Source organism: Loxodonta africana, chromosome 8 (genome assembly GCF_030014295.1).
Source record: "Loxodonta africana isolate mLoxAfr1 chromosome 8, mLoxAfr1.hap2, whole genome shotgun sequence".
Lineage (NCBI taxonomy): Eukaryota > Metazoa > Chordata > Mammalia > Proboscidea > Elephantidae > Loxodonta > Loxodonta africana.
In genome coordinates, this window is record NC_087349.1 from 116,601,510 (window position 1) to 116,627,853 (window position 26,344).

Here is a 26,344-nt window from a genome sequence, read left to right on the forward strand (position 1 = left end):
CCTTCTCAGTCTGTAGAGGGTTAGCATACGTATTCCATTCTTTGTGAAATACCTCGTGTGATACATGGTGGTCTCAGTCCCCAGGACCCCCATTCCTGTCCTCATGGGCCTGGGTAATAGTCCCTTATTTTGAGGGACCTCGTAGTTGACCTTACCTTCTCCTTTGGCTTGCTTCTCTTTCACACAGCCCTTCCTCTGCAGAGCACCAGTGGTTAGAAACTAGCCCTAAATCCACGCTTTCTGTGTTGGGGAGCAGCCAGCCAGCAGGGGCTCTCCTTGGCACCTCAGAGTTCTCCGGCCCCATGAAGGACTCCCCACTTCTGCCCCATTTCCAGCCTTCAGAGCTCCAGGGCTCTTTCAACAGCCACGAGCTCTCCCTGACAGAGCCATTGTCGGAAGCTCTGGCCACCCAGAGCGGCCCATCCTTCCTGAGCTTCAGTGGAGCTGCTGTGGGAAGTAGTCTTCCACCCGGGGAGACCCCGGGGACCCTGCTGGCCAATTCCCATGGAGTCTCACCAGCCCCCAGTGCCCCGCTGACTGCCCCAGGGGCTGTCGACAACGGCTTCCTGCCTCATCACTTCCTCACAGTCGCGCCTGGACACAGTGGCCAACACAGCCCGGTCTTGCAGGGTCAAGGGATGACCCTGCCCGGGCAGCCACCTCTTCCTGAGAAGAAGCGAGCCTCAGAGGGAGACCGCTCCTTCGGCTCCGTCTCCCCTTCCTCCAGCGGCTTCTCCAGCCCCCACAGCGGGAGCACCATCAGCATCCCCTTCCCAAACGTCCTTCCGGACTTCTCCAAAGCTTCAGAAGCAGCATCCCCTTTGCCAGGTAGGTGTGTTTCTACGTGTGTAGGCACCTCTTCCATATTTACTTGCTCAGAAAAAGGTCCTTGGATTTATAGGTTGAACTGGACAGCAAGCCACCACAAGAGCACAGTCTCTTGTGCTGGGTTGAGAGCTGTGAAAGAAAAAGTCGGAACTGTCAGGGGCTTGGGAGATGTTCAGATGAATTCTACCTTTGCCATCTGGCTTGCCTACAAGATAAATATTGATTCTGCTTCTCATTAATTCATTTTGATTTTGCATTTATCCAAGTTAGATCCAGTCTAACAGTAGCTAATGCCAACTTTGGCAGGGGCTCTACTTTTTTTTTTTTTCTTCCTAAAAATAACTTTCTTTTTAAAACTAAATGAATTCATTTAAGATTTAATTATGCAGTATTTCAAATGTATAAGAAATAATAAGATACACTGATTAAACACCAATCTTGCACTATTTGCTTCATATCTATGTATTTTGAAATGTATTGCAAAGTCCTAATCAGAGTATCATGTTGTATTTGTCTGTGTTATTAAAACAGTCTCTCCTCTGCCAAGACAGTCATTTCAAACATAGCGTGGTTTCCTTGTACAGTACTCTGCCCTGGTCCCAGGGATTGGAATTTGAACTAGGTTAATCAGAGGTGAGAGGTTGCAATAAATAACACCCTTCAAGTTACTCCCTTTGAATTGTGTTTTACAGATAATCCAGGTGATAAACTTGTGACAGTGAAATTTGTCCAAGACACATCCAAGTACTGGTACAAGCCAGATATTTCACGAGAACAAGGTAGGCCATGAAATCCGGTTTCCTTGGACATCTGTTGTGCTGAGCACTTAAGATTCCTTGTGTGTGGGCGTGTCTGAGAACCATCCTTTCAGTATGGGTTGAATTAGAGCAAGGTCTACACTTGATGACATGCCTTCAGGGGGGATATGCTATGATCTTTAGATTTTTGTGGGAAGAACTCAGTGCTAATGAGGGCGTCGGAGAGGGAACAAGACACAGCCGTAAGATTCCAGCATGTGGTGTGTCATTTTTGGCCGCTTCCACCAGCCAGAAGCTCTGCCCGACGGTATGCATTACATCTGCATACCTTCATTAGTTCAAATATGGAAAGCAAGTGCATAGTCATAGTAAGATCTAGAGAAATCAAGTTCTGACACATGCCACCATGTAGATGAACCTTGGAAACGTTAGGTTAAGTTAAATAAGCCAGACACAAAAGTACAAATATCGCATGATCCCACTTATTTGAAATATCTAAGACAGGCAAATGCCTCCAGATGAAAGAAGATGAGTGGTTACCTTGGGGTGGAGGGAAGTGGAATAATCAGAATAGTAATAAGACCTAGCTGAAGAATTAAGCTAATGCTTCAGATGCAAACTAGACAGATTCTCTACGTGCCTGGTTCACCCAAAGGGCAATTTTAAAAAATTTGAAATTATTAATATTTTTGAGCAACGAGATCACGTCAGAAAAGGAGGCTGATAATCTGCTCAGAGTGGCAGACCCTCTCAGATGGCAGACTCTTGGGTGATCAGCATTCATTTGTTGAGATGAATTCCTCAAGTCCCCACACCGTGCTGGTCTCAGCCCCAGGAGCTTGCGGTCCCCACCACAGGGTTTGACAAAGCAGCTTGGGGTTGGCCTCTGGAAATGGCTTTGGGGGCAGATAGAGCTCCTGGCTCTTGGGCTTGCTGCAGAGTGAAGGATGTGGAACCAGGGCAAGGCCGTGCCCGGAGGACTGGGATCTGGCACCCCGGAAATGACACTCATGCCTGGCGCTGTATGTGGATGCTGGCTTGGAGGCAGGGAGGGGACGATAAAAGCAGTGAGTTCTGACAGAACCACCACCAGCAGCCTGAAACATGTGACTGCACTGTGCCCGTTATTCTAACTTCAGGCGGAAAAATCATCCAGCCTTCTCCTCATGATTGTGTCTCAAAAGTGCCTGAAGGTGAAGCGTTTAGTGGCTGAAAAACAGTACTGTCAGATTTTCTCATTGAAATTCTTCTGTTCAATTAAGTAGATAATAGAAGTTGTAAGAATGTGCATTTCTTTCCATGAACTCAATGAAGCTATTGTCATTTTAAATGGAAAAAAAAAAAAGAAAGAAAGAAAAATATGCCCTGGAAAGACTTTTCTTATCCTGAATTGGCCTTTTGTGAAAATGCTACCCTGCAGTGTTTAATGGGCTCTGGTGTGGCTTGGTGCTGTGTTCTTGTTGCCACCATTCTGTCCCCTCTTCTTGTCACGGGGAACCTAATCTTGGCCTTAAGCTAGAGCCCTTCTTTGCCTTGCCCCATTAGACAAACTGTGAGTGGTTCTTCGAGTGCCATGTTCTAGAAGATTCTTTGCAGACCCCCCTCCTCTAGTTAACCTGGTCACAATGATTGTATTCGCAAAAGCAATGGTGTTGCAAAAGGCTGCAACCGCAGAGCACACATTTGGGTTGCAGTTGCCACTGAATTTCTTTGTAGAATAGAGGTGATCATGCCTGTCTTCTAGGGCCATTGTGAAGGATACTTGTGGGAAGCACCTACTGTGTTACCAGCACATAGTGGGTGCCCCCAAAAAAGGTAGTTTTTGTTATCATTCCTTTCATTTTAGCCACACATTTAAAAATGTTTCTATGGGTGTGCTCCATCTAAAATTGGCTAATATGTTTTATTAGGTGTTAGTTTTTTCTGCTGGACTCTCAAAGTCTAACTTCCTCCAATTTCTAGACATTTTATATAGAAGACAACCAGCACACAGACAGGCCATGGTCTCCTGGATGTCCTTACTTCTCCAAAGAGCAGGAGGCCACCCTTGGGTTTTGCTTAATTTGGTCGTGACTCTTATGATGTGCTTTGTTGTAGAAAAGCTGCAATGAAATTTCAGGTAGCTACTTAGGAGGTGCAGCATAAAAGAAATAAGATAGCCTCCTTCAGAGTGCAATTTTTCACATATTAATGTTGCAAGATTAACTCCTTGGGATTTTTCTATGGTGAACGTGAACATACTTCAGAAAGAAGAGACCGGTATTATTGATCCATTTGTATTTTCTCAGGCTTTTGTTTGTCTGAACTGTCTTTGAAAGTATTAGTTATAAGGGGTGGAGTTGAGATGAGAACCTGTACCCTTTTCTCCCTCCACTGCCTACCACCATCTTTAAAGGGGAACCTGATGCCCAAGCTGAGGCTGACTACTTGGCATGTGGGATATATAAAAGCTCATTTTTACAACTTCAGCACATTGGACTCCTAAACTCATTTGTGCTTTAAAAAAATAGTGGGTCTAAAATTATCCTATAGCTTCCCTTTCTGGCATATCTTCCTTGCCCCACCCAGCCCTGACTTACTGGGCAGGTGAAATCTGTCCAGGGTGTAGTGGCTGGAACTTCCCAAGGGGCCCTTGCCTTGGAGAAGAGGATCCTCCAGAGCAAGACTGGTGTTTTCTTGGTGGCACCCCCATTGGACCAAAAGTCTGAGGCCCATGAGGTCAAGGCACTTCTGTTCATCACAGTAAAGTAAATCGTGACTTAAAAAACAAACAAAAAAGCTCTGATAAGGTATATAACAATTGAAAAAGGTTTTCTCTGTGATTTAATTCCTACTTAAAAAAAAAAAAAAATACATGCTTAGCCCCCAAAATTTAGAACATGTTCTATGAGAAAAATCCACTAGCATACAGGGTTAGAGGCTCTCCTTTACCAATCCCAGTGTTACCAGAACCATTTTTAGAGGAAGGTACCTGGGGGCTGCCCCACCCCAGGGCATCCCTCTCCCCAGCGCCCTGAGCTACCATCTTGGACTTGGTAGGGCAGCAGTGGCTCAGAGAAGCTCTGGCTTTAGTATCGCAAGCATCAGATGTGCACCTTTTTCTGGGGTCAAACCGAATCTGTCCCTATTTGGTCCTCTCCTGGTTTCTCTCCATAGATCTGGTTTAGGGGCCTTTGTGCAGCCAGAAGGAGGGTATTGAGCTTGTCCCACATCGCCTCACTCTGCACACGGGGCAAGGACACAGGGCCGCTGAAAAGTGGTGGAGGAAACCCTTATAGCCCAACAGCTACCACAACTGTGGGATGGACTGACTTAGCAAAACACAGGAGGCCTGTGGTGGAAAACACCATGAGTTATTTATGAGAGGAAACATGGGTGTCCTGCCATTTAGTGGTTGTGTCCCATATGCTAATCTACTCCAGACAACCTTTGATATTAAAGAAGACTGTGTTTCCACAGCTGTAATTTTGTATAACTTTATACTTTAAATCCCAAATTTTCTCTTTAATAAAGAGTGATGGTAATAAAACAAAGGAAAAGGATCACATGATCATCTTAATTGATGCAGAAAAGGCATTTGGTAAAATCCAACACCCTCTCTTGATAAAACTCTCAGGAGAATAGGAATAGAAAGGAAATTTCTCAACATAGTTAAGGGCATAAATACAAAACCAACAGCCAACATTATTCTCAATGGAGAAAGACTGAAACGCTCCCCCTCAAGCATAGGAATGAGACAAGGATGGCCATCATCACCACTCTTATTCAATATTGTATTGGAAGTTCTAGCCAAAGCAAGAAAAAAAGTAAAGCATATCCAAATCAGAAAAGAAAAAGTAAAACTATCTCTACTCACAGATGATGTGATTCTATACATAGAAAATCCCAGAGATTCCACAAGAAAGCTACTGGATCTAATAGAAGAATTCAGCAAAGTTGCAGGTTATAAGATCAACATACAAAAATCAGTAGGGTTCTTCTACACTAACAAGGAGAACTCTGAAAAGGAGATCGAGAAAACAATACCTTTTACAATAGCCCCCCAAAGGATAAAATACCTACGAATAAACCCAACCAGGATTGTAAAAGATCTATACGATGAAAACTATAAAACATTACTACAAGATACTAAAAGAGACCTATATAAATGGAAAAACATTCCATGCTGATGGATTGGTAGAATAAACATTGTGAAAATATCAGTATTACACAAAGTGATCTATAGGTACAATGTAATACCAGTCCAAATTCCAGCAACATTCTTTACTGAAATTGTAAAACTAATCACCAACTTTATATGGAAAGGAAAGAAGCCCCAAAGAGCCAAAGCAACATTGAAGAAGAGAACAAAGTAAGAGATCTCGCATTTCTCAATCTCAGAACATACTATACAGCCACAGTAATCAAAACAGCCTGGTACTGGTTCAACGACAGACACATAGACCAATGGAATAGAATTGAGAACCCAGAAAAAAAATCCATTCATCTATGGACAACTGATTTTCAACAGGGGGTTAAAGTCCAGTCAATGGGGAAGAAACAGTCTCTTTAACAGTGGTGGTGACAAAACTGGATACCTATTTTTAGAAAAATGAAACAAGATCCATACCTCACACCATACACAAATACTCAAAATTTATCAAAGACCTGAATGTTAGAGCTAAAACTATAAAGTTCCTGGAAGATAATGTAGAGACAAAACTATGGGACCTATTTTTTTTTTTCGAAAGTAGGTTATCAAACACAAGTGTAAATGCAGAAACAGCAGAAGACAGGTTACGTAACTGGGACCTCATGAAAACCAAATGCTTATGCTTATCAAAGACCTTGTCAAAAGAGTAAAAAGAGAACGTACAAACAGGGAGAAAATTTGGGAATGACATATTTGAAAAGGGCTTATCTCTAAAAAACGGAAAGCTTCAACAACTCAACAACAGAAAGACAAACAACTCAATTAAAAAATGGGCAAAGGATGCGCACAGACATTTCACCAACAAACACATGAAAAAATGCTTGTGGTCACTAGCCATTAGAGAGATGCAAATTAAACTACAATGAGATACCATCTCACCCCTGCTAAAATGGCACCAATAAAAAAAAACAACAAATGCTGGCAAGAATGTGGGGAGAATAGAACCCTTATCCACTGCTGGTGGGATTGTAAAATGGTACAACCACTATGGAAAATGGTATGGTACTTCCTCAAGAAACTAGAAATAGAAATAACTTCTGATCCATCACCCCCACGTGTCTGTCAGTTTGTCCTACTGTGGGGGCTTGTGTGTTGCTGTGATGCTGGAAGCTATGCCACCGGTATTCAGATATCAGCAGGGTCACCCACGGAGGACAGGTTTCAGCTGAGCTTCCAGACCAAGACAGGCTAGGAAGAAAGATCCGGCAGTCTACTTCTGAAAAGCATTAGCCAGTGAAAACCTTATGAATAGCAGTGGAACATTGTCTGATATAGTGCTGGAAGATGAGCCCCCCAGGTTGGAAGGCACTTAAAAGATGCCTGGGGAAGAGCTGCCTTCTCAAAGTAGAGTCGACCTTAATGACGTGGATGGAGTAAAGCTTCCGGGACCTTCATTTGCTGATGAGGCACGACTCAAAATGAGACGAAACAGCTGCAAACATCCATTAATAATCAGAACCTGGAATGTACGAAGTATGAATCTAGGAAAATTGGAAATCGTCAGAAATGAAATGGAACCCATAAACGTCGATATCCTAGGCATTAGTGAGCTGAAATTGAGTGGTATTGGCCATTTTGAATCAGACAATCATATAGTCTACTATGCCGGGAATAACCGCTTGAAGAGGAATGGTGTTGCATTCATCGTCAAAAAGAACATTTCAAAATCTATCCTGAAGTACAACGCTGTCGGTGATAGGATAATATCCATATGCCTACAAGGAGACAAGGAAGACCAGTTAATACGACTATTATTCAAATTTACGCACCAACCACTAGGGCCAAAGATGAAGAAATAGAAGATTTTTATCAGCTGCTGCAGTCTGAAATTGATCGAACATGCAATCAAGATGCATTGATAATTACTGGCGATTGGAATGCAAAAGCTGGAAACGAAGAAGAAGGATCCGTAGTTGGAAAATATGGCCTTGGTGATAGAAACAATGCCGGAGATCGAATGATAGAATTTTGCAAGACCAATGACTTCTTCATTGCAAATACCTTCTTTCGCCAACATAAACGGCGACTATACACATGAACCTCGCCAGACGGAACACACAGAAATCAAATTGACTACATCTGTGGAAAGAGACGATGGAAAAGTTCAATATCATCAGTCAGAACAAGGCCAGGGGCCGACAGTGGAACAGACCATCAATTGCTCATATGCAAGTTCAAGCTGAAACTGAAGAAAATCAGAGCAAGTCCACGAGAGCCAAATTATGACCTCGAGTATACCCAAACCCACTGCCGTCGAGTCGATTCCGACTCATAGCGACCCTACAGGACAGAATAGAACTGCCCCATAAAGTTTCCAAGGACCTTGAGTATATCCCACCTGAATTTAGAGACCATCTGAAGAATAGATTTGACGCATTGAACACTCGTGACCGCAGAGCAGACGAGTTGTGGAATGACATCAAGGACATCATCCATGAAGAAAGCAAGAGGTCACTGAAAAGACAGGAAAGAAAGAAAAGACCAAGATGGATGTCAGAGGAGACTCTAAAACTTACTCTTGAGCGTCGAGCAGCTAAAGCAAGAGGAAGAACTGATGAAGTACAAGAACTGAACAGAAGATTTCAAAGGGCCTCTCAAGAAGACAAAGTAAAGTATTATAATAACATGTGCAAAGAGCTGGAGATGGAAAACCAAAAGGGAAGAACATGCTCGGCATTTCCCAAGCTGAAAGAACTGAAGAAAAAATCCAAGCCTCCAGTTGCAATAGTGAAGGATTCCATGGGAAAAATATTAAATAACACAGGAAGCATCAAAAGAAGATGGAAGGAATACACAGAGTCATTATACCAAAAAGAATTAGTTGATATTCAACCATTTCAAGAGGTGGCATATGATCAGGAACTGATGGTACTGAAGGAAGAAGTCCAAGCTGCTCTGAAGGCATTGGCGAAAAACAAGGCTCCAGGAATTGAAGGAATATCAATTGAGATGTTTCAACAAACAGATGCAATGCTGGAGGTGCTCACTCATCTATGCCAAGAAATATGGAAGACAGCCTCCCGGCCAACTGACTGGAAGAGATCCATGCTTATGCCTATTCCCAAGAAAGGTGATCCAACCAAATGTGGAAATTATAGAACAATATCGTTAATATCACATGCTAGCAAAATTTTGCTGAAGATCATTCAAAAACGGCTGCAGCAGTGTATCAATAGGGATCTGCCAGAAATTCAGGCCGGTTTCAGAAGAGGACGTGGAACCAGGGATATCATTGCTGATGTCAGATGGATCCTGGCTGAAAGCAGAGAATACCAGAAGGATGTTTACCTGTGTTTTATTGACTGTGCAAAGGCATTCAACTGTGTGGATCATAACAAACTATGGATAACACTGCGAAGAATGGGAATTCCAGAACACTTAATTGTGCTCATGAGGAACCTGTACATGGATCAAGAGGCAGTTGTTCGGATAGAACAAGGGGCTACTGATTGGTTTAAAGTCAGGAAAGGTGTGCGTCAGGGTTGTATTCTTTCACCATACCTATTCAATCTGTATGCTGAACAAATAATGCCAGAAGCTGGACTGTATGAAGAAGAACGGGGCATCAGGATTGGAGGAAGACTCATTAACAGCCTGGGTTATGTAGATGACACAAACCTTGCTTGCTGAAAGTGAAGTGGACTTGAAGCACTTAATAATGAAGATCAAAAACCATAGCCTTCAGTATGGATTACACTTCAACATAAAGAAAACAAAAACCCTCACAACTGGACCAATGAGCAATATCATAACAAACGGAGAAAAGATTGAAGTTGTCAAGGATTTCATTTTACTTGGATCCACAATCAACAGCTATGGAAGCAGCAGTCAAGAAATCAGAAGACGCATTGCATTGGGCAAATCTGCTGCAAAGGACCTCTTCAAAGTGTGGAAGAGCAGAGACGTCACCCTGAAGACTAAGGTGCGCCTGATCCAAGCCATGGTATTTTCAATCGCATCATATGCATATGAAAGCTGGACAATGAATAAGCAGACCGAAGAAGAGTTGACGCCTTTGAATTGTGGTGTTGGCAAAGAATATTGAATATACCATGGACTGCCAAAAGAACGAAGAAGTCTGTCTTAGAAGAAGTGCGGCCAGAATGCTCCTTAGAGGCAAGGATGGCGAGACTGTGTGTTACATACTTTGGACATGTTGTCAGGTGGGATGAGTCCCAGGAGAAGGACATCATGCTTGGCAGAGTACAGGGTCAGCGGAAAAGAGGAAGACCCTCAACGAGGTGGATTGACAGTGGCTGCAACAATGAGCTCAAGCATAACAACGATTATAAGGATGGCGCAGGAGCAGGCAGTTTTTCGTTCTGTTGTGCATAGGGTCGCTATGAGTCGGAACCAACTCGATGGCACCTAACAACAACAACAACAACATGATCCATCAATCCCACTCTTAGGTATATACAGGTCCAGTAAATGAGACATGAATAGACATATGCACACCTATGTTCACTGAAGCATTATTCACAATAGGTAAAAGATGGAAACAACCTAAGTGCCCATCAATGGATGAATGGCTAAACAAAATGTGGTACATAAATTGAATTCCACAAAGCCATAAAGAATAATGATGAATTTTCAAAACGTATTATAACATGAGTGAATCTGGAGGACATTATGCTCAGTGAAATAAGTCAGTCACTAAAGGAGAAATATTGTATGATTGAACACTTATAGGAAGACAGATATATATACAGAGATCTGCGTTCATTGGTGGTTACCAGGGATAGGTAGGGTGTATGACGGGGAATCACTCTCAAGATGGTAGACACCTGTTATTTTAGGTGATGGCAAAGGTAGCATAGAATGTGGGTTAAGTGTGCACAGTCTGACCAAGGTAAGCAATGCCACTAAGAAATACACAGGAGAAAAGGAAATTTTTGGTAAAGGATAAGACATATACAATTTTGGAACAGCAGCAACAATAGCCAAAAAAATACATGTGGTTACATAATGTGTATGGGTGTATGTATGTGTGTTCTGCATGTATCCATATGTATATACAGGTGTGTGTGTGCATGCATATATATCCATATATATAATAAACCACAGAGAGCACACACAAAGAAGAGTAATGATCTGTGAATAAAATTCTGAGATTTGCTTGTTATCCAAGGAAATTCTGGCCTGGGTCTGGGCAGCCTCAAGCTTGTGGTCCACATTTCCCTAACACAGCCCCTCTTTCTTCCTAAATCACGAGGTGAGGACCTGGGAGTGCCAGATTCTGAGCGTGAAGGGGGCAGTTTCCCTTTCATCTTGTTTTAAACATCAGTTATGTTGAACTGCATCCCCTCCAGCCCTCCCTGGGGAGCTACGGGCTCAGTTGTCAGCCCTGACTGATCAGGGCCGTGGAGAGAAGGTTGTGCAGCCATAAGCTAGGCTCGGTCTGTAGGGCTGGCCTGATGCCACAGGGCTCCTGAGATGGGTCTTGGAATTTGTGTTTAACACTCAGGAACTTTTGGGGTATATCCTTTCTCTCTTTATAATCTGTGATTAGAAACTCCTTTCCTTTTATCTTCTTGAAAAAGCACATGCTGTATAATCCTTAAGAAAAACACTACCATGGAGTGTAGAGGGCAGGGACATGGTGTGGCAGCTCAGATTCCACTCTTGCTCCACACCTGTGTCTGCTTGGCAGGTCCACTTATTCATGCTGGGGTATCCTGGGCCTCCTGGGCTGTCTGGTGAGCCACCTGTGCTGACTTCGCAGGGTGCCAAGAGGCCTTGTGGGCAGGATAGTCCCCGCCCCTGTGGGTGCTGAGGAAAGGGTGGACCTTTTTCCTTCCTCCTTCACAGCTGGTACCCCCACGAACCCTGTGTGTCCTACAACACCTCTATCACGGTCCCTCTACTCCATTCCAAGTTATTCCTCCATCAGATGGATCAATCTCCAGTTCTTACATGGAGTGAGTGGAAGAGGACCTTCTCGATGTCACAGATGGAGATAGCCTTAGCCTAACGCTGCAGACACTCATTTCTTTCTCTCCCACCCCTCTAGCCATTGCCATGTTGAAGGACAAGGAGCCTGGGTCATTCATCGTGCGGGACAGCCATTCCTTCCGCGGCGCCTACGGCCTGGCCATGAAGGTGGCCACTCCCCCGCCTTCAGTCTTACAGATGAACAAGAAAGGTAGCTCCCCAGGCACTGATCCTGTACCCTCAGCTCCTTAGGGTGTCAGCTGATGATTTGTGTGCTAATAAGTTCTTACATGAGTTACAATACTCAAAGGTTTTCTTTTTAGTATTTTTCAGGTATATTTTATTAAGTACTATGCTTGCTCAAGAAAGAATGTTATTTTTTATTTTGTGACTAGATAATACATTCCATTGTTCAAAAATCAGAATAGAACAAGGAATCCACTGAGAGACCTTGCTTCCATTTTCAGCTCATCAACCTCCCTACCCCCTCAACTTCTCATCAGTAACTGTTTGTAAAAAATTCTTGTGTATCTTTTCATTGATTCTCTATCAATACTGTCAAACATGCATTGTTTTCTCCTTTTTCTTACACAAAAGTCAGCATATCACATATACAATTCTTGCATCTATACCCAGTAGACTTTTTTAAGATTGATATAAAGCAGTGTTACCCTAAGCCCAGAGGTGCTAGATTACCACCTTCTCAAGGTAACCAAACAAAACCGACCCAGCTACTGTCAAGTCTATTCTGACTCATGGTAACCCTGTGTGTTGCATAGTAGAATGCTCCATAGAGTTTTCAAGGCTGTGACCTTTCAGAGGATGATCACCAAACTTTCTTTCCTAGGTGCCTCTGGGTGGGTTTGAACCACAACCTTTCAGTTAGTAGTTGGGCACTTAACAAATTGTGCCAGCAGGGACTAACTCAATAAAATGTAGAAAAGAACATGGGGATCCAACTTAGAGAAAAGTCTGGTTCTATAAAAACGGCATGGGGGCAGTGTCTGACCTCCTCTAACTTCACAAGGGGGAGGAGAGTCAAGATCAATAGCCCAAGGCTGATTCCTATGAGGTAGAGGTCAGACCTGCCTCCTCTCTCCACCATCTTTACCAATTCTGGCACCAACCATCCCTTCCACAGCACTTTCTACTTCTCTGATGGGTTTGATAATTCATTGCAGTGGCCACACAGAACTCGCAGACAATATTCAGGATCATGGGGTTTATTAGGGAAGTACCAGGTTACAGTTCAGGCTCAGGAACATTTAGGATACAGTTCTTCGATCATGACAGCCTCTTTTCAACGGCCTCTGCCCTACTTAGGCAAGGGTTACAAAGCTCTTTCAGCCCCCTGCCAATAAATCCCCAGAGGCACCCCAAGCACTCAGCTTTCTCACTCAGTGGGCTGGGAAGCCCACTGTGAGGTCCCCTGCTGGTCTCTCCTGCCAATGTTTCTCGGTATCCTCAGAGTTACAGTTCTGTCTCTCTTTCGGTCTCTGGGTTCCAGGAGCTTCTCAGCACAGGGATCCCGGGTCCACAGGACACGCTGTCTCTTCCTGGCTGTTCTTCCTTGGTGGTGGTGGGATCTTCTCCTTCTTGCCTCTGGGGTTGCTCATTTAAAGCCAAGCAGGATGGCAAAATTGACCAGTCCCCTTGGTGAGCCACAGTTACTCTATTTACACAGTTCTACCAAATCACTTGGGTGGGAGTTACAAGACCACGGCGAGAAAGGCCACACAAAAGCAATCCACCACACCACAGGTTCCCACCAACATCAAATATTTACTCTCTTGCTCTATCCTGCAGTATACATAGAATAGGTCAAATTATTTATCAACACCATTGCAAAAAGAAACCTATTAAGGAAGTAAAGTGCAGTTCAAGTTTTTATATTAACCACCAAAAGATGAATCCCAAAACATTATAGTTTTTCCTGTTTTTAACTTTACAAAAGAAAACTAATATGTATGTTTTCTTTCGTGACTTGCTTCTTTTCCTCAACATTATGTTTTAGAGATTCATTCATTGTACTTTCAAGATTGTTTGTAGCTGTTGTTCTCTGTCATTGTTTATAGTCCCATCCTATGAATATGCTGCGATTTATTTATTCATCCTATTGTTGGTAGACCCTTGGTTTTTGGTTTCTTCTATTTTTCTTTTTATCTCACCCTACCCTTTCGCATCTTCTTCACCACTATGCCAGAACCTCTAAGGAATAGGAAAGGATTCTTTTACCCTCTCTTTTCCCCAAAAATGGAAATCATGGACTGGGAAATCACCAGGTCACTTGGTTTTAGGGCTTCCTGGCTCAACAGGAATCAGGGAAAATAGAATAAGCCAAGGTTTTGAACTCACTATGTTTAAAGAAAAAAAAAAAAATAGGCATCCACCTGCCTCACTCCCATTCATGGTTAATACCTAAAAGGATTTATCCAAATCCTTTGATGAAGCCTCTGCTTTAAGCTTCCTAGGGAAAACCACCTTTGAATTAGGCCTTGAAGAAAGTCAGGTTTGGTCGCCAAGCAATCCAGCCTCAGGAATGACTGGGGTATCTTCAGGATACACAGATGGGTTTGTTTTGGCAAAGTCAGCCGTTGATTGCATGAATGGAAAGGGTTGGAGATGAGGTGGGGAAGGACCACAGGGCTCAGTCAGGGCACAGACTCCAAACACCTGTGCAGACTGAGCTGTGTCTTGTAGGTAAAGGGGGAATTGGTTTTGTGTAGGAAAGGTGAGGCAGGTAAGCTTTGAAAGATAGGGTCTAGAGCACCCTGAAGCTTAACAAATTGCTATTTTCGAGTGGAAACATGGGTTTTGTCACTTAAAAGCTGTCATGGATTGAACTGTGTCCCCCCAAGATATCTATCAACTTGGCTAGGCCATAATTTCCAGTATTGCGTGATTGTCCACCATCTTGTCATCTGATGTGATCTTTCCATGTGTTATAAATCCTACCTCTATGATGTTAATAAGGTGAGATTCGTGCCAGTTATGTTAATGAGGCACAGGACTCAATCTACAAGATTTGGTTGTATTTTAAGTCAATCTCTTTTGAGATATAAAAGAGAGAAGCGAGCAGAGAGACATGGGGGACCTCATTACCACCAAGAAACAAGAGCTAGGAGAATAGTGCGTTCTTTGGACCCTGGGTCCCTATGCTGAGAAGCTCCTCAAGCAGGGGAAGAGTGATGACAAGGACCTTCCTCCAGAGTGACAGAGAGAGAAAGCCTTCCCCTGAAGCTGACACCCTGAATTCAGACTTCTAGCCTACTAGACTGAGAGAGAATAAATTTCTGTTTGTTAAAGGCATCCACTTGTGGTATTTCTGTTATAGCAGCTCTAGGTAGCTGAGACAAAATCTAAAGTGAGCCTGATTGTTCAGGCATTGCTTAAGGCATTCAGGCCTTAGTTTGGAAACATGCTGAATGAACGTTATGATAGAAAAAAGAGGCTCAAGGCAAGAACACCTGGCAGGTCTATTAAAAAAAAAAAAAAAATAGAGACGAGAAATTAATGTGTTGACCAAGTGGATGGCAGCGCAGCTATCACTTTTTTGCTTTGTTTCTTGGTTTCAGTTGAAAGTTATAAAGAAAGGGCAAAAAAAAAAAAAAATCCCACACACATGATCATTTTGGGAATACAGATAGTTGTATATTCTTCCTTCTTTAGCATTCTAAGGAAGGAAGGTGTCATCCTGCCTCTCAGACAGACTTTGGACTCATTCTTAAGAGGAAGGTAACGGATACAGGATATTTGAATAGCAGACTTCCTGGAATTAAATGTTGTCTTTGACCAAGCGCCCCACCCTCTCTTCATCCCCTGGATTTGGCATTTCGATTTCACGGTTCAAAGCTATATGTGAGAGGAGAGTTCCCCAGACCAGTAAATGTTCAGAGTGAGTGCCCACACCATCCTGGTCATCACTCTTGTGCTGGAATTCAGGGCAACTTCAGATGTGTAGCTGTTCTCCAGAGAGCTCCAAGCAGATGGAGCTCCAGTTATTTCTCACAACTGGCTTCCAGACCTGAACTTTGCATCTCCTGTAGTTTGGCAGCCATGGATAATTTTCTTCTTTTAACCGAATGGTGATGTGCCCCGCCCCCCACATTTTTATTTAATATGGCCTTTATGTGACCTGACCATTTCCTTTTCTGCAAGCTTTGCTGCCCCTGCTAGATGCTGACGCTCACTCTTTATTTTCATCACTGTAGTTTGTAAACATCATTTTTTAGCCTCCTATGGGCAAAATAGGAGCCCTGGTGGCACAGTGGTTAAAGTGATGGACTACTAACTGAAAAGGTGGTGGTTCAAAACTACCAGTGGGCCCATGGGAGAAAGATGTGGCAGTCTGCTTCTGTAGTAATTTACAGCCTTGGAAACTCTGTGGGGTCGCTATAAGTCAGAATCGACTCCACGGCAGTGGGTAGATGGGATGGACAAGATGCTGGGACCAATTCAGCTCTAGTGGGGTCCTCCCATGGGAGGTGTCAAACTTGAATTAAGCAGACGAACACACAGGTGGTAGTGCTGGACAGTGCATTACTGTTGGATTCATTAGGGTAGAGCAAGCATTCCTTTTTCTTCTGTTTCCTACCACTAGGCATTCCTGTGCGGGCGTGAACAGATACTGCTTTGTGTTCTGCGCATGTAACTAAGTGCTTTCTTTCTGGGGGTGTTTATTTACCGAGGCCCTCTTGGCTAAATTGCAACCAGAAGACTCACATCTTCCAGCTCTTTTCAGTGGATCATTCTTATATATCACTTTGTGTTCCCTTCTCTTCCATCTGTTGGAGCTGGATAGGGGCTGTGGTGGCCCAGTGGTAGAATTCTCACCTTCCATATGGGAGACCCAGGTTCAGTTCCCAGCCATTGCTCCTCATGCACAGCCTCCACTCAGTAAAGGCGTGTGTGTTCCTGTGATGCTGAACAGGTTTCAGCAGAGCTTCCAGACTAAGATGGACTCAGAAGAAAGGCCTGAGGATCTACTTGTGAAAATCAGCCAGTGCAAACTCTCTGGATCACAATGGCCTAGTCTGTACCTCATCATGGGGGTGGAGCAGGACTGGGCAGTGTTTTATCCTGCTGTGCATGGGGTTGCTATAAGCCGGGGCCGACGCTGCAGCACCTAACAACACTGGAACTGGAGGTCCAAGTTTGTATCTGATTCCCTTCACTGGGGTTTATTGCAGAATGTCAAGAGCTCCCCTGGGTACCTCCATCCCAGAATCTCCCCTGCAGGGATTCTAGCCGCATACCCTCTGTGCCCCCCAGCCATCCTACGCTTAGCTCCCATCCCTAGATGAGTATTGTCAACCCACCTGCTGCAGTGACAGAGTCAGTCACACGTGCCTTCTCACGTATAGCTCTATGCTCTCATTGCTGTTCACTCTCAGCTCCTCTCCTTCGCTCATTTTGAAATTTTTTTTTTTTTCTTCTTTCTCATCACAGCTGGAGATTTGGCCAGTGAACTCGTCCGGCACTTTTTGATTGAGTGTACCCCGAAGGGAGTGCGGTTGAAAGGGTGCCCGAATGAACCGTACTTCGGTGAGTGACCTGAGAGGTAGCCTCGGGGCTCTGAATGCTGAGGCCAGCTCCCTGTGCTGTCTGATGGGAGATTCGTGACCCTCCCTCACGTGGGCTTTCACTCACGACAGTTGGGGTTTGTCTCCAGTTCTGAGATGCCTCTGACCTGAATTATTACCTTTAAAATAAGCTGGATATGAAATTTTTCTGAAAGCTTTCTGAAAAACGAATGCTTAGATGGCTCTGAGCTTCTGTTAATGGTTATGGAAAAATGTGGGAACAAGTAACCGTCCCGGCTGTACAACAGGAACATAAATTAATGTCACTGAACTGTACATGTGAAGAATGGTGGAATAGCAAATGTTTTGTTGAATTTACCACACACAAAAAAACCCAGAAAGTACCATTCTAGGACTGAAATTACAGACAAGATACCACCCCTGTAGGCACTCAGACATGTGCCCTGGTGGTACAGTGAGTAAAGCACTCAGATGCTAACCAAAAGGCAGCAGTTTGAACCTACCAGCAGCTCCACGGGAGAAAGATTTAGCAGTCTACTTCTGTAAAGATTTGCATCCTTAGAAACCCTGTCAGGCAGTTCTACTCTGTCCTACAGGGCTACTATGAGTCAGAATAAACTCAACGGCAATGGGTGGTGGATGGGCAGTGGGCAGTGGGCTGTGGGTGGGCAGTGGGTGAGCAGTGGGCAGTGGACAGTGGGTGAGCAGTGGGCAGTGGGTGGGCCATGGGCAATGGGTGGGCCATGGGCAGTGGATAGTGGGTGGGCTGTGGGCAGTGAGTGTGCAGTGGGCAGTGGGTGAGCAGTGGGCAGGCAGTGGGCAGTAGGTGAGCAGTGGGCAGTGGGTGAGCAGTGGGTAGGCAGTGGGCAGTGGGTGAACAGTGGGTGGTAGGTGGGCAGCGGGAAGTGGGTGAGCACTGGGCACTGGGCAGGTGGTGGACAGAAGGTAAGCAGTGGCAGGGGCAGTGGGTGGGCAGTGGGCAAAGGGTAGGTGCTCAGACAAGCCTTGACAGAGACGGAGGTTAGAGCTTGCACATGACCCCTCCTACTGCATAGAGACAGGCACAGGACTCCCTAGCATCCGTTCTCCTCTGTAAAATGAGAACCATCCCTCCCTCCCAGGCTTGTTGGAAGGACTAAGTGGGCTCACCCACATGAATCATCCCTGTGGACAAAAAGCATCATTACTTTTACAGCCCTTTTAGAAGCATTTGGTGTTGGAGTTGTCTTGATCTTAGACCTCCTGGTTTCAGATTCAGCAAACTGTTTGGTTTATTTCTTGTAATTTGGTAAGGATGTGTATATGCTAAGTTATCTGTAGTTCCCTTTGCTTACCCCTCAACCGTTTCATTGAACTTTCCACTTTATTGAAGTTTAGCCCAAAGTACCATTTGTTGGAACCTTAGTTGCTACAAATATAAGGGCTTGCCCTTTGCAGCAATTTCATTTCAGCTCATGATTTGGCTGAGCAGCACAGTATCTATTACAGTCTCATCTGTGGGCTGTAAGGACAGCTTTCATGAGGATTAGTTGGGAACCTTTGCCTAGAGCAGGGGAAGGGAGTGGGCCCTCTCTTCTAGCAGCAAGATGAGGCTGGGGGCAGCTCTCAAAGGTCCTTTCCTTGAGAGAGCTTGAAGGGCTCCGAAGTAACCCACAGAGATTGCACTACATGTTCCATTTCCAAGGAGCTGAAAGGAGTTCCTTGGAAGTATGAGGTTTTCCAATTAATAGAAAAGCTTTCTGGAAGTACAGGTATCTACTGATAGCTTTTCCACTTGCCTCTAGCCAAGTGTGATGGCGGGAGCAGTGCTTCATAGATAGTCTCCATTTGTCCTCAAGGAGGGATCCCCAGTCATGACCTCAGAGGGACCAGCTGTCCTTAAGCTAAGATGAGGTCTTAGGCTTGCTAAGTGTGTGTGTGTGTGTCTGTGTGTTTGTGTCTCTGTCTATGTGTCTCTGTCTATGCCTGTGTGTGTATGTGTGTGTCTGTAAGAGGGCAGGGGCCAAGTGGAGGGAAGTCTGTTTAACTGCTGACTTGTCATATTTAACTGCAAGAGTTAGCTATGAATTTGAATTACTTTATCCCTTGATATTGTCTATGGTAGTATCTTTCCAGAAAAATTCAGAGAGAAAGTTGTAGTTAAAGCTAAGAACAACATACTTAAAATGTCATTCTTTGTTCCATTTTTTTATGTACTGTTTTCATAGTGTTGTTTATATGTAAAGTAGGATTTGTAACAAAATGAACTTTCTGAAGTCCTTGCCATACCACAATGTGAATGGCTCTGCTGGTTTTTCTGTATTCCGTAGCACTTCTCAAAACTGAACTGCACGTCTCAAAACTGAACTGCCTACAACTTTGAGTGAGTGTAGAACATCTCACACAACATATGTAGCCAAATTTAAGTGGTTTCTGGTGGGGAGATCTGGCTCCCGAAGCTGAGGGTTTGAACCAGGCGCTGGGGGTAGTGTTTAAAACAACTGATACATATGGGGAGTCCCCTCTGAATGACACAAGGATATGAGAATGGATTAATATGCTTCATCTAGAACTTCCTTTTCTATAGTGGGACATGGAAGTGTAGACCCAAAGAATACTAGCAGATGCTCCTCAAGGTACGAGTCCAGTGTTCAGATGAGAGGAGGGACCCTGAAGTTCAGCAGAAGGTCTCAGCTTCTTCAGGGCTGTCTCCTCTTGAGTGTGTCATAGGCCAGTATGAGCCATGGCCCCCTAAGGCAAGGACATACGTGTACGTGACAGAACCGAGGAGTTCTTTCCCTCTCAGAGCATCACTGTGCGCCTGTGTGGCTGGTACACACTCTGGGAAACCTTTCAAGGAGACAAGCTTGGAATTTCCTGTCACTAACTCTTGATGTAGTGACCTCTCCCAAGATCGCCTAGACAAACATCATTTTTTTGTTTTTCTTTTTCTTTTTTTTAAAAAAATATTTGGTAAGAATAGGGAAGGAATTAAAGCACTGTGGTAACCTGATGGTGTTTGATATTTGCTGGCAAAACTGATAGTTTTTATGACATGAGTTCAGAGCTGTTGCTAACTCTCTTTTTTCTGTTCATTCCTTCTGCAGGGAGCCTGACGGCTTTGGTATATCAACATTCAATCACCCCGTTGGCCTTGCCCTGCAAACTGCTCATTCCAGACAGAGGTAAGGATGTTAGGACCTTACTGCTGCCTTTGGCTCTCCATATAAGATCATCCACAGCTGCTAAAGGCACAGTGGTTTCAGGGATCTAAAGATATCCATTGAGAAAAAAATCAAACTTGAAGTTCTTTTCTACCGCGTACTCTGGGGTGAACCCAAGAAAAGGCAGACTATTTACCCTGGTCTCCTCTGCATATCACAGGCTTTGATGAAAGGTTTCTATAAAGAGTCTGTAGCTAAAAATATAATGCACTCAGACCTAAGAGACCTCCAAGGTCATTTGCATTTTAATGTTTATGATTCTACAAAATTGGCAAAATATTGATTTTCTTTCTCTTCATTTTTCCTTATTCATTGTCCAGCTTTCGCTTGCATATGAGGCAATTGAAAATACCATGGCTTGGGTCAGGTGTACCTTACTCATCAAAAGTGATATCTTTGCTTTTTAACATTTTAAAGAGGTCTTTTGCAGCATATTTGCACGATGTAATACGTCATTTGATTTCTTTTTTCTTTTTTTTTTTAATTGTACTTTAGATGGTTACAGAACAAACTATTTTCTCATTAAACAGTTAGTACATATTGTTTTATGTCATTGGTTAACAACCCCACGACATGTCAGCGTACTCCCTTCTCAGCTTTGGGTTCCCTATTACCAGCTTTCCTGTCCCTTCCTGCCTTCTAGTCCTTGCCCCTGAGCTGGTGTGCCCCCTTAGTCTCATTTTGTTTTATGAGTCTGTCCAGTCTGACTGAAGGGTGAACCTCAGGAGTGACTTCATTACTGAGCTTAAAAGGTGGCTGGGGCCATACTCTTGGGGTTTCTCCAGTCTGTCAGGCCAGTAAGTCTGGTCTTTTTTTGTGAGTTAGAGCTTTGTTCTATATTTTTTCCAGCTCTGTCCAGAACCCTCTACTGTGATCCCTGTCAGAGCAATCAATGGTGATAGCTGGGCACCATCTAGTTATACTGGACTCAGTCTGGTAGAGGCCATGGTAGTTGTGTGGTCCATTAGTCCTTTGGACTAAGTTTTCCCTTGTGTCTTTAGTTTTCTTCATTCTTTCATGCTCCCGAAGGGGTGAGACCAGTGAGTATCCTAGATGGCCGCTCACAGGCCTTTACCCCAGACACTACTCACCACAGTAGAATGCAGAACATTTTCTTTATAAACTTTGTTATGCCAATTGAGCTAGATGTTCCCTGAGCCCATGGTCCCTACAGCCCTCAGCCCAGCAATTGAGTCCCTTAGGAGTTTGAATTTGTCTATGGAGCTTCCATGAAAATGTCGATATTTTTAACCTGGGTGATGGGGGCACTGTTCTCTGTACTATCGTTCATTTGAAAATATTTGTAATAAAAAATTTGACTATATGTCCCAGCTTTCATACCAAAAAACCAAACCAAACCTGTTGCTGTCAAGTTGATTTAGTCCCAATTTCCATAATTATATTGTTTTCCAAAAGGATAATTAATTAAAAATATAAGTAAATGTGATTTATCTTTTAAAATGTGTTTAGTTATTTATATAAATTAATTCAAAGGTCACAAGGTTATTTTGTCAGACCATGTCATCCCTGTTTTTGTTCATAAATGTGATTATAACTTCTATAGACAATATCATTGTCCCTGAGAGAATCTTCCAACTTTGTAAAATCAGTTGCATGTTACTGTCCAGGAATTCTGTCATAAAGTTAGCTAACTTCGTCATGAGGATTCTTTGTTGGTCAGCAGGACTCATTTCTGTGTTTTCTTGCTCCTTCCTGCAGATCCGCTGGAGGAAATAGCAGAAAATTCTCCCCAAACAGCTGCCAACTCAGCAGCTGAACTGCTGAAGCAGGGGGCAGGTTAGTAGCCATGGCCTCATCTTCCATATCTCCTTTGATTGTGCAGGAAAATGATCCCATGATACAATTTTCTTTTTCATTTTCATCATTCAGGTTTCCCATGACTTTGTCCCTTCTTTTCTCTGTGTTTGAAGGAGGGTTCCTTTTATAGAAAGCCCACACAGAGCCGGGTGGAGTAGTGACTGTCAAGTGACAGAACCCAGACCCCCCAGGCTGGAAATATTGGTTATAAATCTAACAAGATACAATTCAGTGCAATAAATGTCAAGTCCTGTGTTTAGGGAAAGTGTAATGACACAGGATGTGGGTGACCTGCCAGTTGCAAATCTAAAAATGTTCAAGAGATGTGACTCAACAAGTTACTCACCATGAATCAATAGTTTGACCCACACTACCAGCAACCCAAGCTGCACCCAGCCCTGCTGGCTCTGGACCCGAGAGCCGATTGCCAGCTGCATCACTCTCCAGACACCACTTTGCTTCTGGGGCATTCGGTACAGGTCCAGTGGCCTCAGTGTAAGAGACTGAGGACAAGCCAGAGACCTTAGGTTGCTTCTAGATTGAGAGACCATGAGTAAGGGACACAGCTGAAAATAATAGGGGAACTGTTCTCTTCACATTTGTTTGTTTGAAAATATCCATTTGCCCATATGTCCCAGCTTTCCTAGGGAGTCTCAATTTTCACCAACCTACCAACTCTGAAACACTGACCGCCACCCTCACCCCCAGTGGGAGAGCATTAGCTGTCAGAGATGTTGGCAAGGGAATTTCTGAGTCTGCTAGAAGGTTGGACTAGTAATACTTCCATTCTCTACCTCGTATAGCTATAACTCCTTGAGGAAGGTATCTGAAAAACATAGGCATTTTCTTGTTATTTCCTATGTAAAATTTGGATTGTTTTTCTCTGTAATTTTCATGTGTGACATTATGATTCACTGTGCCTGTTACCTCGCTGAAGTAGAATCACTCTGGGTTTCAAAGGAATGTTTGTAACATTGTCCTCTTTAGAATCTTCTTAAAGGTTCCGTCATGGGTCACGGGTCTGTGAGGATTAGTTGAGGTTGTTTAGCAGCAATGCAGAAACAGCTATTGTAGGAAGATAAAAAAAAATAGCTGAGATCAATTCAAGTAAATTCGGTGCTTTCTTTTTTTTAAAAAAACTAAATTTCATTAGTTGTCCTCATCTACTTAGAATCTGAGACTCCTGGACTTACAAAGTTTCTTCAAGATTGTCTCACCCAACTTCCTCATTGTAACGATTGAGGAAAACCAAAAATCCAAACCCACTGCTGTGGAATCAATTCCAATTCATAGTGACCCTATAGGACAGAGGAGAAGTGCTCCACAGGGTTCCCAAGGCTGTAATCTTTATGGGCGTAGACTGCAACGTCTTTCTCCCACAGTGCGGCTGGTGGGTTCAAACCACCCATCTTTTGGTTAGCAGTTGAGCACTTTAACCACTGTGCCACCGGGGCTCCTTAGATTAAGGAAACTGAATAATAGGTAAATTGGACATTTTACAAAGATGGAAATAAATTCTTACTTCTATTCAGTTTAATCCCTTGTCATTTGATATTGAAGCCATTATGAGTTTATTCCAGTCTCTGAAACAATTTCTTTTTATGGTTTGAGCCTAGTTCTTAATTGGTTCTTGTTGAAGCAGAGGAATGTGGTATAATCATCAAAAGAAAGGCATTTTTACCAGACTTCTTCTGATAGATTTCCCATAAATTTGTGGTTGTGTTTTTAACTTAACCTACTTTAGGGTATATTTTCTTTACAAAAGCAGTATGTGCTCTTTAATTAAAAAAAAAACGAAAATAGAGAAAAGATAGGAAAAAACGAATTACTCATAGACCTATTACCCATATGCCACCCAAACATTGGAAAGAAGGTCTCTCACTCAAAGGTCACCACCCCTAATGTGAAACATGGTCTTTTATATATTACTTGTCCCTTCATAATCCCATCGTGGTACATATATAATTCTATTATATTCTGCTTTTCTCCCTTAACATATTTAAGTTTTTTACAAACACAATGTAGGTATTATTTTTATTGGCTATGTAATGGACCCACTCTTAATTCAACTCCTTAGGGTTATACATTTAGCTTGTTTTCAGTGCTACAAATAATGCTTTGAAGACTATTTTTCTGCTGTGTTTCCTCTTTCTGGATTCTGGATTGTTGCCTTGGAATAGACTCCCAGGAGTGATATTGCTAGGTCTAAGTATGTGGACCTTAGACATTTGTTACACAGTGTGAAATTGCTTTCCCAGGCTAGCCTAACAATTTACACACTGCATGCTTATGCATATGAATGACACATTACTACTGGTTAACATCTCACCAAGCACCATGGCTCTGAATCTTCACCACGACCACTTCTCAAGTTGACTGGACTGTCTTGGGCTTGGTTCAGTTGCACAGTCACGTCATTGACTCTGCTGGCCCACCCGCCCCAGGATGGCTCTCTGCTAGAGACAGTAGGGGCTTTGGGGACTTAATGTGGATGGTCTGACATATCCTCATTAAAACTGCCTCCCAAGATATGCTTTGAAAAAGGACAGCATTTCCCTTCTTTGCTTTAGGGAGAGAGAACTTGCCTAGATGTCAAGCTAGACTACTCATTATCCAGCAACCATTTGGGATCCTACAAAGACCACACAGATTGTGGCAGCCTGTTGTTGCAAATTTGCACCGGACTCAGATTGTGCCAGTTTTATGAAATCGTAATAGTCGTTAAAATTAAAATGTTCTTTTTTTGTTTTTTGTAATTGCATAATCAGCATTACAATAATACTAATGAAATCAAAGAAAGAATATTCACCCTCTTAAAATGAAACTTTTGAATTTTCCAGGCACTCTTCCAGCTCTTGTTCCTAAGCATATGAGCTTTTTATTTTATACTTGTAATCTTAGCAAAGGTACTTTTTTTTTTTTTAATTCTGCTTTTCCCATTAATGGTTAACAATGTGTTTTCCACGTTGCTATGCAATTTTCATGATTACCGTCTGCTGGTTGCTTGGTATTCTACTGAGGGGATTTATTTAACCACTCTCCCATTTTGGGGCATAATTTGTTTCTGGCTTTTCCATCTGTAATAAATACGTGACACAAATATCTTCACTTATAGATTAGTTATCTTGCCTGGTTATGGGGTGTTTCCTTTCTAAACCTTCTCAGAGGTGGGACCACTACGCTACTGAGTGGGGTTGTTACTGATTCTCTTAATAAATAGTGCCAAGTTACCATCCAACAGGGAAACCCTGGTGGCGTAGTGGTTAAGTGCTACGGATGCTAACCAAAAGGTCAGCAGTTCAAATCCTGCAGGCATTCCGTGGAAACTCTACGGGGCAGTTCTACTCTGTTCTGTGGGGTTGCTATGAGTCAGAATTGACTCGACGGCAGTGGGTACCATCCAACATAGCTCTCTCAGAAGCCAATAGACAGCGTTTCACAGAAGCCTCTATTTCATCAAAACTTGGCAGCCATTGAGAGCTTGGCAGCAGTGATAGCAAGGAATTTTTGCCAACTTTACTGTCTTTCCCGAAAGGACACAACTAAGTCCCTCAAGTGCAAATAGGAACTGAAATGCAGATAAACCACTGCCTGGCAGTTAACGCCTCAGAAAGCCTTCTTACCTGATCTATCCAATAAGTGGCAATGCCAACCAGCTCCAAGGAGCAGAGTGTGGAGAAGGGCTGTGCTTGCCGTGGAGACCTTGGGCCTGCCTGAGACGTTTGGATGCGATGTCATTGATCCCTACGTGCCTGTCTGCATCTCTGGAGTCACACATGTGCAGCAGTGACAGTGACCACCTAAAGAATGTGTCACTATCATGATAATTACATGAGATTGTCAGTGGGCGTTACCTGTAACAGAGGAAAATTGCATACAACCTGAGTGCCTCACATTGTAATTAACAGCTAACCCTAAAGGAATGTTTTCCATTCTCACACGGGGTGTGTCCTTTCGCATGCCTGGTACCTAGCAGGTTCTCCATCAACATTTAAAGGGTCTGCCATGGAGATTTGTTTATCACAGTACTATCCTGGACATGTAGGGGCTGGAAGGTTTTGGTGAATT

At 43.4% G+C, this 26,344-nt stretch overlaps 1 protein-coding gene across 9 annotated transcripts in view; it reads left to right on the forward strand.

Moving 5' to 3' along the window:
- Nucleotides 1-26,344, forward strand: part of TNS3 (tensin 3) — a 337,654-nt gene that overhangs the window by 292,910 nt on the left and 18,400 nt on the right. For all 9 annotated transcript variants that reach the window (XM_064290241.1, XM_064290242.1, XM_064290245.1 and 6 more), the window contains 6 exons: nucleotides 188-828; nucleotides 1,521-1,607; nucleotides 11,792-11,923; nucleotides 17,161-17,256; nucleotides 20,342-20,419; nucleotides 22,178-22,255. In XM_064290241.1, the coding sequence (XP_064146311.1) occupies nucleotides 188-828; nucleotides 1,521-1,607; nucleotides 11,792-11,923; nucleotides 17,161-17,256; nucleotides 20,342-20,419; nucleotides 22,178-22,255 (1,112 nt within the window). The remainder of the gene's footprint in view (nucleotides 1-187; nucleotides 829-1,520; nucleotides 1,608-11,791; nucleotides 11,924-17,160; nucleotides 17,257-20,341; nucleotides 20,420-22,177; nucleotides 22,256-26,344) is intronic.